The sequence below is a fragment of the Schistocerca gregaria genome, chromosome 1 (genome assembly GCF_023897955.1).
Source record: "Schistocerca gregaria isolate iqSchGreg1 chromosome 1, iqSchGreg1.2, whole genome shotgun sequence".
NCBI lineage: Eukaryota > Metazoa > Arthropoda > Insecta > Orthoptera > Acrididae > Schistocerca > Schistocerca gregaria.
Window position 1 is genome coordinate 1,201,389,090 of NC_064920.1, and position 17,623 is coordinate 1,201,406,712.

The 17,623-nt window shown below is 40.9% G+C and overlaps 1 protein-coding gene across 4 annotated transcripts in view; it reads left to right on the forward strand.

Annotated features, from left to right (window-relative positions):
* Positions 1-17,623, forward strand: part of LOC126284735 (transformation/transcription domain-associated protein) — a 392,578-nt gene that overhangs the window by 283,021 nt on the left and 91,934 nt on the right. For all 4 annotated transcript variants that reach the window (XM_049983877.1, XM_049983882.1, XM_049983889.1 and 1 more), the window contains 2 exons: positions 12,088-12,204; positions 16,040-16,097. In XM_049983877.1, coding sequence (XP_049839834.1) covers positions 12,088-12,204; positions 16,040-16,097 — 175 coding nt within the window. The remainder of the gene's footprint in view (positions 1-12,087; positions 12,205-16,039; positions 16,098-17,623) is intronic.

Sequence of the window (17,623 nt, forward strand, 5' to 3'; positions counted from 1 at the left end):
AAAAGACCCAGGGGCTTGGAATGAATGGTTGATAAACATAAGTTTACACAACCTTGTGGCTCTAATTTTTCTCATTTCAAGACTGAAATAGCCCAAGTTTACTAAATTTACAGTTGAGTCATTCTAGTAAGTGTAAGTTGCCTCAACATATAATGAAATTTTTACGTACCGTTGCTTTTATGTCTGTGTCATTTTGTATTGATTCACTGTTTGATTGTAGCCTTTGGTGGCCCATAACTGCTTTAATTGCTCCTGGGGTCCTTGATTTTGGCACTGGGATGCATTTGATGATCTTGCTGGTCCCACACATTCTGTTGGGGGTAGATAGGTGGGTTTTGTTGGTTAATGAAGCACATCTGCAACATGCAGGCAGTTTATAAAGGCACTTGGGGTGTGTGGACAAATTTTGTTGTGTGTGTGTGTGTGTGTGTGTGTGTGTGTGTGTGTGTGTGTGTGTGGCCGCGCTTGCGCGCAACGGGGGCATGGTCGCAGGGTACTCTCTCATGAGAGGAGACATAGCACATGAGGATAAGGGATACCTGTGAGACACTGCTGTGCTACTAAGTGTTCCTGAGCCACTGCTGGAAGTGACCCGTTGCTGCACCTCCTGGCTGTCTCATGAGAACATTGGCAGAATGTTGCAGGCCGACCCCTCCAGTTGAGAAAACAATCACGTCAATTTGCGCCTTTGTTCTCGGTTGGTGCTAGGATATATTGGAGGCTGTACCAGCAAAGGATCCTGGTGACAAAATGTGGCTCTGCATTCTTCTGAGAGGGTCATCCACTGCTGGGCTTCTGCCCTAATAATGATCCCAGGTGTGTGTTATAGATTTTGTTGTGCAAGCTCCGATAAAAGAAATGAATTAATTTGGAAAGTCCTGAGGAAGCAGAGATTGTTGTACTTTCAGGTCAAAAATGTGGAAATGTCTACAGGCAGAAGTTACTAGAAATTCATGTGTGTATAAGAAGATGGAAGTGCAAAGCATACAACTACTACCACCATCATATTTTAGAGTAGGGTCTTGCCGAGAACCTGATAAAATTCTGGTCCTATTTGAAATCGTTAAGTGTGTTTAAGGCTTTAATCCAGTCACTTGTCGACCCCTTCTGTGGCAATAGAAGACAACAAAATAATAATTCATACTCGACGGTAATACAGACCTGTCACCGAGCGAGGTGGCGCAGTGGTTAGCACACTGGACTCGCATTCGGGAGGACGACAGTTCAATCCCGTCTCAAGCCATCCTGATTTAGGTTTTCCGTGATTTCCCTAAATCGTTTCAGGCAAATACCGGGATGGTTCCTCTGAAAGGGCACGGCCGATTTCCTTCCCAATCCTTCCCTAACCCGAGCTTGTGCTCCGTCTCTAATGACCTCATTGTCGACGGGACGTTAAACACTAACCACCACCACCACCTACAGACCTGTCATTGTTTGACTACACTACAGTCTCCAATATGAAGGAAACAAAAATAGACATTCTTGGCACTGAGAAGCAAGTGAAAGAGTTGAAAACAAATTTTCACCAGGGCCAGACGGAATCCCAGTTTGGTTTTAGCTAGAATACTTTATGACATTGGCCCCTTATTTAGCTTGCATTTATCGCAAATACCTCACCCAGCGTGAAGTCACAAGCGACTGGAAAAAAAGTGCAGGTGACTCGAACATATGGGAAAAGTAAAAGAATGGACATGAAAATTAAAGACACATTTGCTTATCATTGGTATTCTTGAACTTATTCTAATTTGAATTATAATACATTTTCATGAGACAGGAAAGCTTCTGTCCACAAATCAGCACAGCTTTTGAAAGCATTGCTCATGCTAAGCTCAGCTTGACATATTCGCACACAATATCCTATGAACGATGGATGAAGGGCAACGGGCAGATCCCACATTCCTAGATTTCTGGAAAGCGTTTGACACATTGCCTCACTGACAGGACAGCTCTTGTTATCTCTACATAAAAATGATCTGATGGGTAGGGTGAACAGCAGTTCGCAACTGTTAGCTGAGAAAGCTGTTGTATACAGGAAATTATTGTTCTTGAGTGGCTGTGGAAAGGTATAGGATGACTTAGAATTTCTGTCAAGTTTGATGAATGACAGCTTGCTTTAAATGCAGAAAAATGAAAGCTAATGCACATGGGTAGGAAAAACAGTCATTTACTGTTCAAATTCAGTATTAGTGGTGTGCTGCTTGATGCAGTCATCAATTGAATATCTAGATGTAAAATCACAACATGATAAGAAATGCAATGAGCACGTAAGGATGGAAGTAGGGAAGGCGAATGATATGCCTTATTGGGAGAATTTTAGGAAAATGTAATTCATTTAAAAAGGAGATTGCATGTGGAAGGCTTGTGTGACCAATTCTTGAGTTTTGTTCTAGAGTGTTTGGGATACCCTACACATTGGCTTAAAGGAAACATTGAAGAAATTGAGAGGCTTGCTGCTAGATCTGTTATCAGTAGGTTCGATGTTCACAAGTGTTATAGAGAGCCTTTTTGAACTCAAGTGGAAATCACTGGAGCGAAGATTAAGTTCTTTTTGTGAAAGACTAATGAGAAAATTTAGAGAAAGGTATTTGTAGCTGACTGCAGAAAGATTCTACTGCCACCAATGTACATTTTGCGTAAGCAACACAAAGAATACATAAAAGAAGTTAGAACTTATCTGGAGACATGTTGTTGTTGTTGTTGTTGTTGTCTTCAGTCCTGAGACTGGTTTGATGCAGCTCTCCATGCTACTCTATCCTGTGCAAGCTGCTTCATCTCCCAGTACCTACTGCAACCTACATCCTTCTGAATCTGCTTAGTGTACTTATCTCTCGGTCTCCCTCTACGATTTTTACCCTCCACGCTGCCCTCCAACGCTAAATTTGTGATCCCTTGATGCCTCAAAACATGTCCTACCAACCGATCCCTTCTTCTAGTCAAGTTGTGCCACAAATTTCTCTTCTCCCCAATCCTATTCAATACCTCCTCATTAGTTACGTGATCTATCCACCTTATCTTCAGTATTCTTCTGTAGCACCACATTTCGAAAGCTTCTATTCTCTTCTTGTCCAAACTAGTTATTGTCCTGGAGACATATAGACGAAACATATAGAAAGGTAATTTTTCCTTCACTCCATTTGTCTTTGGAATAGGAAAGAAAATGATTAGTGGTGGTACATGGTACTTCCCGCCATACATCGTATGGTGGCTTACAGAGTAAATATGAAGATATAGAAATCTATTGCAGTGATCAGTGAACAGTAAAATAAGTTGAATAAAATAAGAAATTCGATGGAAACAAAATACTAAATAATTTATTCTGCACAATGGGGAAGACTGGATACTGTATTTTCACTAATAACTCCAGAAGACGTATGGTAGACTTACACAAAATTATTAAATGTATGTAGGTTTTCACATTAAATTGAAGGATTGAAATTGTAGCCAAGTGCAGTTGAGATTCTGTGAAATAGTGAATAATATTTTCCTGGGTGCTCAGTTAAATCAGTTATGTTGCAAGCAAACCAAAGTCCCAAGTCCCGCCTATGTGTTACTATACAAGTTCATCAGTGATGCTGCTTCCTTGTCCGCTTACGTTCATCATGAAGTAAATGAATACTCGAGCCAGAGTAAGATTCTCCAGTTGTGAAAGCATACATGAAGTTCATCTCCTCCTAAAAACTACTTGTTCTCACCAACAACTGCCCTTGCAAACAGGCTGACTGCTTGTGACTGACTGAAGGTAATAAAGACCACGAGATGCAGCAGCGATGTATGATTAACACCTCGGAAACCAGATTGCGCTAGTCATGGTCGTAGCTTGTAATGATAATTCGTTATAATAAATGACCACAGTTGGAAATAATTTGTTCTTCTTTCTATTAGACATATTGATATGAGCACCTTTCCATACTGGTCACTTTTCGACCTGAAAAAACACCCTTATGTGCATATTAGAGTAAACATTAATAAAAAAGTAAGATGGTGCCATTGAACAAAATACAAGTAACTATTTACATATATACAAGAGTGTCATAAGTGTTTTTATTATCATTGTCTATACACAATTTGATATTGGCAAATATTATGGAGGTGTAATGTTTATCCGTGTAATATTTGCAAGTAATATTCTACAGCTGCAAAGTGACAGTTCCAACTGTATTTGGAACTGCTGCAGGAACCAGAACTTGTTTGTGAAGTTCCATCCATTACATGTGGCCACCTCTCTTGGTGCTAAATTCTGGCCACGCTTCTGAAGATCCACCTTGCTGTGTGCTGTTTCACTCAGGCCATGTCGAGAGTGGCAGGGCTTGTAAACTCACAATGGGTCCTCTTACCTTGAATGTGCCATACACCTGCACTGATAGCAATAATCCCAGGGGTACAAAACTGATATTCGTCAACGAAAATGATATGGTACTACTATTCGGCATTCCATTATTTCTGTGAATTACTCCACTCCAAGGGAAGCTGCCTGTTTTGTGGATTTAATGGCAAGCTGCTCATTGGATGGCGGTTCAATGGCCCAACTGCTGCCTGTCTCCCTCCAGTGGTGTAAAGCACACTGGGTGGTCATTCCTAATCCACTTTAACCATCTTGACAGATTGTGTTCGCATTACATAACCTGAGAGACCTGATAACATGGTTACAGGGTGACATAATCATTTTACATATGTACTGAAGTCGCCTAAATGTATGGAATAGCATCTACATAAAATTTTTGCTTACAGGTACTTAGCCTTTTTTCTGACAATGAGTATATTGTATAAACCTCATTCTGGTGAAATTTCTTTCAGAACATTTAATTTAGTGAGCACTGGATTAGCATTCCTTTCAGAGAATATTCTTATTTATAATGTTGCTAGAGGAAACCTAGTCATCAGGTATAAATGCACTGAATGTATAAATATGGTTAGTTTTCAGTGCCAGGAGCAGCAGATAGGAAAGGATTTGAGGCTTAAGTGCATAAAATGTCAACCAAGACACCTAGTCACAGGAGACAAATTGTACTAGATGATTGGGAAATTAGCCCTGGTGGTATGACAGAAGATTTAGAAACCTAACAATTTTGAAGTGGCAGAGAGCATAGTAGGCAAGTTAGGGATGTGGGAAGTACATTATAAATGGCCCAAAAAGAGGGAGGAAACTAAATACATGAAAAATTCCTGCCAGGAAGAAAAATGTGTAAAAATCGGTAATGAGGACAACCACTTGTTGTTCAGCAAGTCCTCTCTGCCTCTGGTCGCAGAAGGGAGAATACAGATTGGACACTTGGTAGAACACAGTGAGATAACTAATATTGTCTCACAGTGTTTGCTCTATGTGTTGCCAGTACATATTCTGTCACTTACACGGAAATTTTCTTTGCAGTAAAAGTCAAATAGGTATGCCCAATAGTAAGTTAGGTTGCATTTTTCCCTTTTTCAGGAATATTGAACTCATAACATTTATTGAAAAGACTATCTCCATATTCATTATTATGCATAATGTTGATAGCTATTGCAATGCCAACCTAATGCTGGTACATTAGTGAATCAAACTCATTTAGGCATCTGTTAGCTGTCTGAACCCTGCATCAGGTGATTGAATCTCCTTATGCAGGGTTCGGAGCATCTTTTTCTTATCACTTTCCTTAACCTTCTCCTATTTGCTATCTTCCTTTTTCTTCTGATCAAGCAGCCACTGTAAGAAGTTCTGAAAGTTTTCTTTTTCCATTTGTGCTCCCGCTGTCCGTGTTTCGACAGTTGGTAAGTAGGCACTCCTATTCATTATTGTTCAGTTGTAATCTCAAGGCCCTATCATGTGTGAACAACTGACAACATACTGCTTATGATAAGGAGAATGTACCCTCATTTCTGGAAAATATTCTTAGTTTTACAAATACGTTTCAATGTTTTGTTTTATTTGTACCATAGATTTTGCTGTGATATGTTTTGCTACTGACGTTGACAGAACTGTGTTTACCTGAATATAAGATGAGGCCACCCCAACCCTTTTTAAACAGACTCAGTGGTAAAAGTTTATTTTTAACATAATCTGACTAATCATAAGTAGAAACTGTTTTATTGATTCAAAGTATGTGCCTAAAAATTAATGTATAATATTCTAAACTTAGCTCATTCGCTGATTGTCTACATTTTGATAATAAAAGGAGAAAGAAAATAAAAAGAGAGAAATAATTTATCACAATTTTTATTTTCAATTCCTTTTTTGCGTACTATTTTTGCCATATCAGTATTTTTAATTGTCTTCAATTCATCTTCATTTTTAAGCCTACTGCCATTTCTTCCTCCCATAGTCCCATAATTTGTGAACCACCCATAGCATTGGATATGCAGCACTTTCTGAACCCTTTCATAATAGTCACAATACTCCATGTGCCCTGCCTCCCATCTGTGTCAACTGTGGAGAACACCATTCACCTTGCTCACCTGACTGTGGGATTCTCCAGAAAGAAAGGAAAATCATGGAGTACAAGACCCTGGACAGACTGACCTACACTGAGGCTAAGAGAAAATTTGAATGCCTGCATTCTGTGCGTATGACATTGCCTTACGCCGCCGCTACAACAGTTCTGGCACCATCAGCTCCGCCAATCCACGTCACCTCTCAGAGCTGGAAGACTGCACCTGCCCCCTAGATGGTGGGGGGCATTTCCCTCCCTGTTGCTCCTGCACCGCTTACTTCGGGAGCAACACCCCCCCCCCCCCCCCCCCCCCCAAACCATCGGGTACATCTGTCCCCACTTCTAAGCCGGAGAAGCATAAGTCTTCTTCGGTTTCTCTCGCTAGGAAGCGGTCCCTTGGGTCACTCCCTTAGCAGATTTCTTTTAGTGGGAAAGATGACACCTGCCAGTGGCTGAAGAGCCCAAAAGCAGCTGTTTGTAGGGCTTCATGCTCATGCTCAGTCCCGGAGACTGAGCCAGTGAAGCCCTCCCAGCCAGGTAAACCCAAGGAGCAGCGAGAGAAATCCAAAAATAAAACCCTTAAGACCAAGGAAACCGTGGTGGCACCCACACCACCTCTACCTGCAAGCTCTGTGGCTGAGGATGGGGTGGAGATTTTGGTATCCGCTGAGGACCTAGACCTCGCCAGACCCTCAGACACAATGGATATAGAGTGCTCAGGCAATAAATCAGGTGACTCTGAGGCGTAAACTGCCTCATTGAATGTTCCATGCCTTCCCAGTCTCTCGATGTCATCCTCTAGTGGAATTGCAGTGGTTTTTTCCACCGCCTGGCTGAGCTACGTCAACTGTTAAGCTTTATACCTGCTATCTGCATTGTCTTCCAGGAAACCTGGTTCCCAGCAATGCGGACCCCTGCCCTCCACAGCTATAAGGGATATTACAGTAACCGTAGTGACTGTAATCAAGTGCCAGGTGGAGTTTGCGTTCGCTGTGGCTGGTCTGTAGTGAACATGTGCCCCTTCAAACCTTCTTGAAGCTGTGTCTGTCAGAATAAGGATGACACAGGAAATAACTGTATGCAATTTATATCTTCCTCCAAGATGGTGCAGCACCCCTGAATGTATTAGATGCACTGATTGATCAACTCTCTAAACCTTTCCTACTTCTGGAACATTTTGATGCCCATAACCCTTTGCGGGGTGGTACCATGCTTACTGGCCGAGGCAGAGATATCGACACTTAACTGTCACAATTCAACCTCTGCCTCTTAAATACTGGGGCCGCATTTCAGTGTGGCTCATGGTAGTTATTCGGCCATTGATTTATCAATTTGCAGCCCAGGACTTCTCCCATCTATCCACTGGAGAGCTCATGATGACCTGTGTGGTAGTGATGAATTCCCCATCTTCCTGTCACTGCCCCAGTGACAGGCGCACGGACGCCTGCCCAGATGGGCTTTGAACAAGGCGGACTGGGGAACTTTCACCTCTGCTGTCACTGCTGAATCTCCCCCGCACAGTAACATCAATGTGATGATTGAGCAGGTGACTAGCAAAATTGTTTCTGCGGCAGAAAACGCGATCCCTCGCTCTTTAGGGTGCCCGAGGCATAAGGCAGTCTCTTGGTGGTCGTCGGAAGTCGCTGAAGCAATTAGGAGTGTCGGCGAACTCTACAGTGGCATAAGCGGCACCCTTCCCTGGAGCACCTCATAGCCTTTAAACGGTTCCATGCCCGTCTTCACTACCTTATCAAACAACAGAAGAAGGAGTGTTGGTAGAGATACATCTCCACCTTTGGGTGCCATACGTCACATTCCCAAGTCTGGGCAAAGATCAAACATCTTTGCGGGTACCAGGCCCCAAGAGGTGTCCCCGGTGTTATCATAAATGGCGAGTTATGTACCGACACAAACACGATTGCCGAGCACTTTGCTCGAGTCTCTGTGTCGGAGAATTACCCCCAGCTTTTCGCACACTCAAACAGCGGCTGGTAGGGAACATCCTCTCATTCACTACACGCTGCAATGAATCCTGTAACGCCCCATTTAGAGAGTGGGAGCTCCTCAGTGCCCTTGCACATTGCTCCGACACAGCTCCTGGGCCTGATGGCATCCACAGCCAGATGATTAACCATCTCTTATCTGACTAGAATAGACATCTTCTCGTCATCTTCAACCGGATCTGGTGCGCTGGCATCTTTCCATCGCAGTTGCGGGAGAGCACCATCATTCCGGTGCTCAAACCCAGTAAAAACCTGCTTGATGTGGATAGCTATCGGCCCATCAGCCTCACCAACGTTCTTCATAAGCTGCTGGGATGTACGGTATATCGGCAGTTGGGTTGGGTTCTGGAGTCACGCGGCTTCCAAGGTCGCTCTACCACTGATAAACTTGTGTCCAACAAGTCTGCCATCCTGACAGCCTTTTCTAGACGGCAACACCTGATTGCCATCTTTTTTGACTTTATGTAAAGCATACGACACGACTTGGTAACATCACATCCTTGCCACATTGTATGAGTGGGGTCTCCAGGGACCACTCCTGATTTTTATCCAAAACTACCTGTCGCTCTGTACTTTCTGTGTCGCAGTTGGTGACCCCCGTAGTTCCATCCATATCCAGGAGAATGGAGTCCCGCAGGGCTTTGTATTGAGTGTCTTTCTATTTTTAGTGGCCATTAACCGTCGAGCAGAAGCTGTCGGGCCCTCCGTCTCATCTTCTTTGTATGCAGACGACTTCTGCATATCGTACTGGTGCTCCAGTACTGTTGTTGCTGAGCGGCGTCTCCACGGAGCTACCCAAAAGGCGCAGTCATGGGCTCTAGCCCATGGCTTCCAGTTTTCAGCTGCAAAGTCGTGTGTCACGCACTTCTGTCAGTGTCGTACCGTTCATCCGGAACCCACACTTTACCTTAATGATGATCCACTCACTGCAGTGGAGACCTATCAATTCCTAGGACCGGTTTACGTTGCTCGATTGACTTGGCACCCTCATCTTTGTCAGCTTAAACAGAAGTGCTGGCAGCACCTCAATATTCTCTGTTGCCTGAGCAACACCAATTCGAGTACAGTTCGCTGTACACTGCTGCAGCTCTACAGAGCCTTTGTCCAATCCCGAATTGACTATGGAAGTGTGGCTTATGGTTCAGCAGCGCCTTCAGCATTGCACTTATTCGACCCTGAGCACCATTGTGGGACTCAATTAGCGACAGGAGCTTTTAGGATAGGTCCGGTGACCAGCGTACAGGTGGAGCTGGTGTCCCTCCACTGCACATCACATGTGCACAACTGCTCGCCAGTTACGCAGCAGACATTCATAGTTCCCCTGAGCATTTCCCGCCCGCGGCAGTCCATCTCCCGCATCGGCAGCCCAGATCGGGGCTAACAATTGTGGTTCACGTGCGGTCCCTTCTCTCTGAACTGGAGTCCTTCACTTTACCACCTCTACTTGCGGTCCATTTACATAATAAAAAAAGAAAACACGCAATCCGCAACACAAAGCATTTGGTAGTGGACTCAGGGCAGTTATTTGCTGCGGTTGGCAGTGATAGTTAATGCCCGACCTCTTTTGGTATTGTGCACAACCGTAGTTCAAAACTCTCTCCACCTAAAACTGCCACAATATAGTGTCCATTTAATACTTGAAGTTGTGAGGTCATGCAACCAGAAATTATTACCAGATCTATGTCGTTCTTTGCTGTCAGATTCTTAATTTCATGAAAGGACCCAGCACAACCATTTTCCTTTTTTTAAGGAAAGAACTTGGTATTCTAGTCGAAACAACCTTTGACCAATCCAGCATCAGGTAATCATCCATCCCTTTTCATCTGCGCTGGAGGCAGTGTTTCTTTTGGTATCGTTTTTCTGCAAAGAATCACATATTGAGGGGATGCCTGCTTCCCTCTGCTAGAGCACCCATCATTACTGTTATTTTGGCCATTTCCAGCTGAGGCCACCTGGCGAATAACACCATATGCTCATTTCATTTCATTTCTAGAACTCATTATAGGTCACTAACATTTGGAGGCATATCAAAATAAGTAGGTCTGATCAGTATTGCCCATATGACTTAGCAAGTAGTCATGCAATTTCCTAAGATTGACCACATGAAGCTGACATGCAAGTAGTTTCCTACATTTGCCATGGGAAGTCACTGGGTGAGTGTAGTTATGTGTCATAATGTTAAGTCTTGCCCTCTTTTTCATCCTCATGCACTAACCATTACTTGCTTTGAATTCTATTACACATGCAGTTGGCAAATTCTTCTGTGTGTCCAGCACATTCATTAGGATAACTTCTCAAGTATTCGGGAAGACTTCATTACGTTTCTCTTGCACATATTGGACAACCTGCTGCTCCAAATCATGAAACTTTCCCTATGTTTTTCCCGTCAAAGTTTGGCACGTAGAACTGATAATCATTAATTTATTCTTTGTCTTGAAGCCACCTGCGAACATTCATATCTACGGCAACAAATTTTCATCCTTTGCTCAATTGTTTGTGGCCTCAGCTTCATGAATCATCATTAATTTAAAGTTAGCATTGTGTTGTCTGTTTGAACCAGTTGGGAACTGTGAACTTGTGGGTCCATGTTTCTTAACTGAGTCACAGCTGTAGTTTGCATCCTCTATTGATTCCTACACTTTACAGTTCTTACAGCACTGCCAATATAAGCATAAATGACAGGTATACAATGTCCTGTCAGCTTCCTATAGTGGAATTGGCAGAAATAATACAACTTTGGATTAACACTGTAACCAACTTCAAAAAATCAACAGTGCTCTTACTACAGTGGCAGTTTAAGGGCCCACACAAACAATGTAAACCGCAACATTGTCAGAAATAAACCGCCAAATATTTTTGGCAGCCTGAGCTGTGAAATTAGGTTCCTACCTTACTACAATTTGTGAAGCCATAGCTTTCCTTTACAATGCTGTTTATATTTTAGTTTGTTATACTAACTTTGTGTTTAAAATACCTTGAATATTAGACATAAACTATTCTTATTTTATTCATAATGCTTGCATAATCATCTATATGATATTATTGGAAGTCATGATCATGTTTGCTGTTGTGTGACAGGCTAACAGAAGCAAATCGTGTACCTGTCATCTTGATTTAATTTCTCATGAAGGTAACATATGCTGTATTTAAACGTTTTCTTATTTATAATTGCCTGTTACAAAAGTATGCAGTTCCAGCGGTAGATGGCATTAAAGATCTCTCCAAAATGCTATTTTTGGTACAGTTCATTGTGGTAAACTGTCGGGAAGTGCTGCTTTGGAATATAAAACCTTGGCCTAATCAGTTGCACTATGTAAACACAGTGACTTCAGTAGCAGTAGTTTAATCTGTGAATGTAAGGTGACCCTGTATGTTTTGAAGGACAGATTTGAGAAAAACCCTTATCTTGTAATTGGGTAAATATGGTAATTTTATTAATAGTGTAACAGCTCTCTGTTTACAGAAATAATTAGTGTGCTCCTCCTTATAAATGTGACATTTCCTTTTCTATTATATGAAGTGATAATTGCCTAAGTTGTTAAAATATTTGAAATATTGTTCCTTTTAATTTTTTGCATCATTCATTTATTTATTTACAGTTGTTACGTGTATGCTGTGCTATGTGTGAAAGTTGTTGTGACATTTATTGTGTTACATTTAATTAATTAATTCGTTTCCAGATTGGTCGAATGTTCCCTCAGGCAGTTTATTTCCCCATAAGGACATTGTACCTTACACTGAAAATAGAACAGAGAGAAAGAAATAAAAATGTCGAAATGGTACCTGTGACTAAACAGGTAAGTGGCACAGAAATAAAATATACCTAACTTTTGCACTCTAGCTATATTTTACTTGCTTTTCCAGTTATCTCGTAATATGAGTAGTAGTAGTAGTAGTAGTAGTAGTATAGTAGTAGTAGTGGTAGGCTAGTTGTTGTTGTTGTTGTTGTTGTTGTCATCTTCAGTCAAAAGACTGGTTTGATGCAGCTCTCCATGCTGCTCTATCCTGTGCAACCCTTTTCATCTCTGAGAAATTACAGCAACCTACATCTCTCTGAATCTGCCTACTGTATTCATTCTTTATCTCCCTCTCCAATTTTTACCTCACATGCTTCCCCCCAGAACTACATTGGTGATCTATTGCTGCCTCAGAATGTGTCCTACCAGCCAATCCCTTCTTTTGGTCAGGTTGTATCACAAATTTATCTTCTCCCAATTCTGTTCAGTACCTCCTTGTTAGTTACATGGTCTACCCATCTAATCTTCAGCATTGTTCTGTAACACCACATTTGAAAACTTCTATTTTCTTGTCTAAACTATTTATCGTCCATGTTTCACATCGATACATTGCTATACTCCCTACAAATACTTTCGGAGATTTTCTCGCTCAGGGACTGGGTGTTGTGTTGCCCTAATCATCAACATTTCATCCCCATTGATGTGCAAGTTGCTGAAGTGGCGTCAAATCGAAAGACTTGAACCTGGCGAACGGTCTACCCGACGGGAGGCCCTAGTCACATGGCATTTTTATTTACTTTCAGAAAAGATCCTGACAAATCTGTTCTTGATGTTAACAGATTTCTCTTCAGAACACTTTCCTTGCCATCGCCAGTCTACATTTTATATCCTCTCTACTTCACCAGTCATCAGTTGTTTTGCTTCCCAAGTAGGAAAACTCGTTTGCTACTTTAAGGTGTGTCATTTCCTAATCTGGTTCCTTCAGTATCATGTGATTTAATTCGACTATATTCCATTATCATCATTTTGCTTTTGTTGATGTTCATCTTATATCCTCCTTTCACAATCCTGTCCATTCTGTTCAACTGCTCTTCCAAGTCTTTTGCTGGCTCTGACAAAATTACAATTTCATCGCAAACCTCAAGGCTTTTATTTCTTCCCCCTGGACTTTAATTCCTACTCCAAATTTTTCTTTTGTTTCCTTTACTGCATGCTCGATATATAGATTGAATAACATCAGGAATTAACCCTGTCTCATTCCTTTGTCAACCACTGCTTCCCTTTCGTGCCTCTTGACACTTAACAACTACCATGTGGTTTGTGTACAAATTGTAAATAGCCTTTTGTTACCTGTATTTTACCCCTGCCACCTTTAGAATTTGAAAGAGAGTATTTCAGTCAACATTTTCAAAAGCTTTCTCTAAATCTACAAACGCTATAAATGTTGGGTTGCCTTTCCCTAACCTATCTTCTATGAGAAGTCATAGTGTCAGTATTGCCTTGGGTGTTTCTACATTTCTGCGGAATCAAAACTGATATTCCCCAAGGTCAGTTTCTACCAGTTTTTTTCCATTTTTCTGTAAAGGATTTGTGTTATTATTTTGCAGCTATGACTTATTAAACTGATAGCTCAGTTATTTTCACACTTGTTGTCACCTGCTTTCTTTGGAGTTGAGTTATCATATTCGTCTTGAAGTGTCTGATGTCTTATACATCTTGCCCACCAAGTGGAAGAGTTTTGTCATAGCTGGCTCTCCCAAGGCTATCAGTAGCTTTACTGCCAGGGTCTTGTTTTGACTTAAGTCTTTCAGTGCTTTGTCACGTTTTTCATCCAGTATTATATATACCTTCTCATCTTCCTCTATGTCCCCTTCCAGTTCCATAATATTGGCCTCAAGTACATCACCATTGTATAGACCCTGTATATACTCTTTCCACATTTATGCTTTCCCTTCTTTGCTTAGGACTGGTTTTTTATCTGAGCTCTTGATATTCATATAGGTGGTTCTCTTTTTTCCAAAGATCTCTTCAATTTTCCTGTAGGCAGTACCTGTCGTACCCCTTGTGATATGCGCTTCAACATCCTTACATTTGTCCTCTAGCCGTTTTGCACTTTCTCTCTCTCTCTCTCTCTCTCTCTCTCTCTCTCTCTCTCTCTCTCTCTCTCTTACTCCTTTTCGCCTGCTTCATTCATTGCTGATTAAATGTCATATCTCTTCTGTTACTCAAGGATTTCTACTAGTCCTCTGCTGCCTTCACTATTTCGTCTCTCAAAGCTACCCATTCTTCTTCTACTATATTTCTTTCCTCCATTCTTGTCAATCGTTCCCTAATGCTGTTTCTGAAATTCTCGACAACCTCTGGTTCTTTCAGTTTACCCAAGTCCTACCTTCTTAAAATGTCACCTTTTTGCAGTTTCTTAAGTTTTAATCTACAGTTCATAATCAATAAATTGTAGTCAGAGTCCACATCTGCCCCTGGAAATGTCCTGCAATTTAAAACCTGGTTCCTAAATCTCTGTATAACCATTATATAATGAATCTGAAACCTTTAGGTGTCTCCAGGTCTATTCCACGTATATCGTATTTACTCCAATCTAAGCCACAGTTTTTTTCTGATTTCTGTAATCCAGAAAACAGCCTGCGGCTTAGAATTGAGTGCAAAGTAAGTGGAAGTTCTGAGAAATGTTGGTAGGTGCCGCCACATCTAATTTCTGCCGTCGAATATATGTAGCGCTACTTAGGCATGCTTTGCAGGCACAAAGATAAATACTGGCTCCAAAACCTCTGTGTCAGTAAATAAATTAAAGAGGCATTTCAATGTACTACGAAAATCCGACTGGCAAGACTGTTTCGGATGTTTGTCAATGTGGCCTACTCTACGTTCTGAATTTTTTCCTACCTGTGAAAAGAGGTGGTTGCTAACAGGAACTTTTATGAATTGTGAATCACATGCAGTATTCTCTCACCATAAGAATAATACAAATATAAACATTTTTCCATGTATTCTATTGTGTTTGCTGCTAGCTCATTTAAATCCTGTCTGCCTAATAAACTACGAAGCTAGAGTGAGATAACAGCAAATGCGGAAGAATCTACATATCATGTCATTTATATTTGTATTATTCTTATGCCTGATAATGATACAGTCAGAAATGAAGCACGGCAATTGACTAGATTTTTAAATCTAAGATGACTCTAATTTCTGTGCAGAATGTAATGTACTAAAGAGCCGACAGGCCGTAAACACTCAGACTGCGACAAACAAACGCATGGCACAGTACAGTAATGCATTTTCAGCTTAGAGTGACGTAAACACCTATAAGAAAGAGAATGGCACTTATCAGATCAAAGAAAAATAAGCAATCAATTCAAACCAGACAAAGCATGTGAAAAAGGAATGGTACCCGTATAAATACGGACGGAGCGCCTGATACACAGCAATAGCTACCTGCTAAAGCTTAACTACTAAGCTTACGACTCGAACCAAACTACTGTAGCTGTATCGTCATTCATTCGACCTAAATTGTGTCTCATATTACAATGGACCAACTTTGTTTCGATTTGGAGGTGTGGCGTAGAATCATTATTTTGTTACTTAATTAACTTGCTGTGTGTTTTTAATTATTGAGACATGGGCGTTAACAAGTGTACTGCAGAACAACATAATCTAAAAGAAAACAACAAATAAGTTTTGTAACATTTTAACGTGTGTGTTTGTACCTAGATGCAATAGATGTTTCACATGTTGATATATTTGTAATGTTTAATGATTTAGAGTAGTTCAGTACTCTAATTAAGTATTAATAAAACCTTGATGAATATATTCGTCAGATCAGAGATCTTCAAGTAAAAAAGATTATTTTGTAATTTACTTCTTTTCTTTTGCTTGTCAGGCTTCCACCTCTGATGCTGGTAATACTGCTGTGGGCAGCCCAACACCAGGTGTTGCAGGTAAGGAGCATCCTTTTACGATCCGCAGTCAAATATATGAATCCATATGGTTGGACTATTCTTTTTCTCACTTGCCGTCCATATTGACGATCGGCTGTAAGAAATCACCACAGTACAAGGTGGGACCAAGGAAAATAAAAGTAATCTTGATGATACTAGAAGTCATAATTGTAATAAGTGAACAGAGCATCTGAAAACAGGGAAGAAAGAATGCAGTTTGAATGCAATTTGGTGATCAGTTTTGCAAAATAACCAAGAATGCAAGATATGGAATACAATGAGCATCTACATAATTTACATTGCATGTTGGAGGGTGCTTTGCTAGTCATTCTCTCTCACGTTCCACTCGCAAATTGAATGAGGGACGGTATCGGTATGAGCCCCAGTTTCCCTTATTTTTTCCTTACTCAAGTTTGGAGACAGTAGAGCCCTTCTACAGGCTGTCACAAATGCTGTTTCTCTAAACTTTCTCAATACCAGGTCATGAAAAGCTCTTGCTCTTCGCTCCTAGGATTCTCATTAAATTTTGGACAAACCATTTTCATAAAACTCTCATATTGCTCCATTTACACATACTCATACTGTTAAAATTGACTGCTAACACATCTAGCAACGTGCCTTTGAATTGCTTCAATGTTGACCCAAAATCCGATCAAATGGGGGTTTCAAATACTCGAGCAGTATTGAGGAGTGAATCTCACATACTTCCTGAACATGGTCTCTTTTATAGATGTGCTGCACATTCACAAAAGTAAGAGTAAACTGTTTTAGTCCCAGTATATGCCTTCTCTACAACTAACCTTACGTTCTCACTACATTTCATACTGTTTTGTAACTTGATAGCTAAATAGCTGACACATGAGGCTGAGTGGAATAACATACCATTAACATTGTATTAAGGCAGCAACGAAATATATCTCCTACTCATCCAATTTAACTTACATTCATTCACCTTTGAAGCAGTCTTGCTATTTATTTGAGAAGATTGTTTCATTGTGGTCTCAAAGATTTGAAAGGACCACCATGGAGCAGCAAATCATCTCTGATAAACTAACCAAGGGTCTTGCAAAAGTGTAAGTTTTAAACTGTTTGGTAGGTGCGTTATAACCCAAATAATTATTAGATTGGCATTAGCTAAGCATCAGTGCATGTCATAGTATATGAATGACAATTACAAAAGCATTGGCTTGATGGGTTCCTCATATTTTAACACTCATTCAAGGGGAGGAGTGTGTGACATCTGCAGTGAAAATGTTGAAGATGGACAAGGCCAAGGAAGGAAAGTTTTTCTGCCGTCTAATCACTGTGAATCAATGTTGGGTTCACCCTTACAGTCCATAATGAAAAAAAGAAGCGAAAAATGGAAACACACAGATTTTTCTCCACCAAGGAAGACAAAGATGAAGTCCTTCTCTGGGAAGGTTATACTGTCTATCTCTTTCGTAATGAGTGGGAAATGATGTTAACAAACTATTAGGCTGCGGAGAGATTGTGAAAAACATGTGACTCCTGCATAACAATGTGCC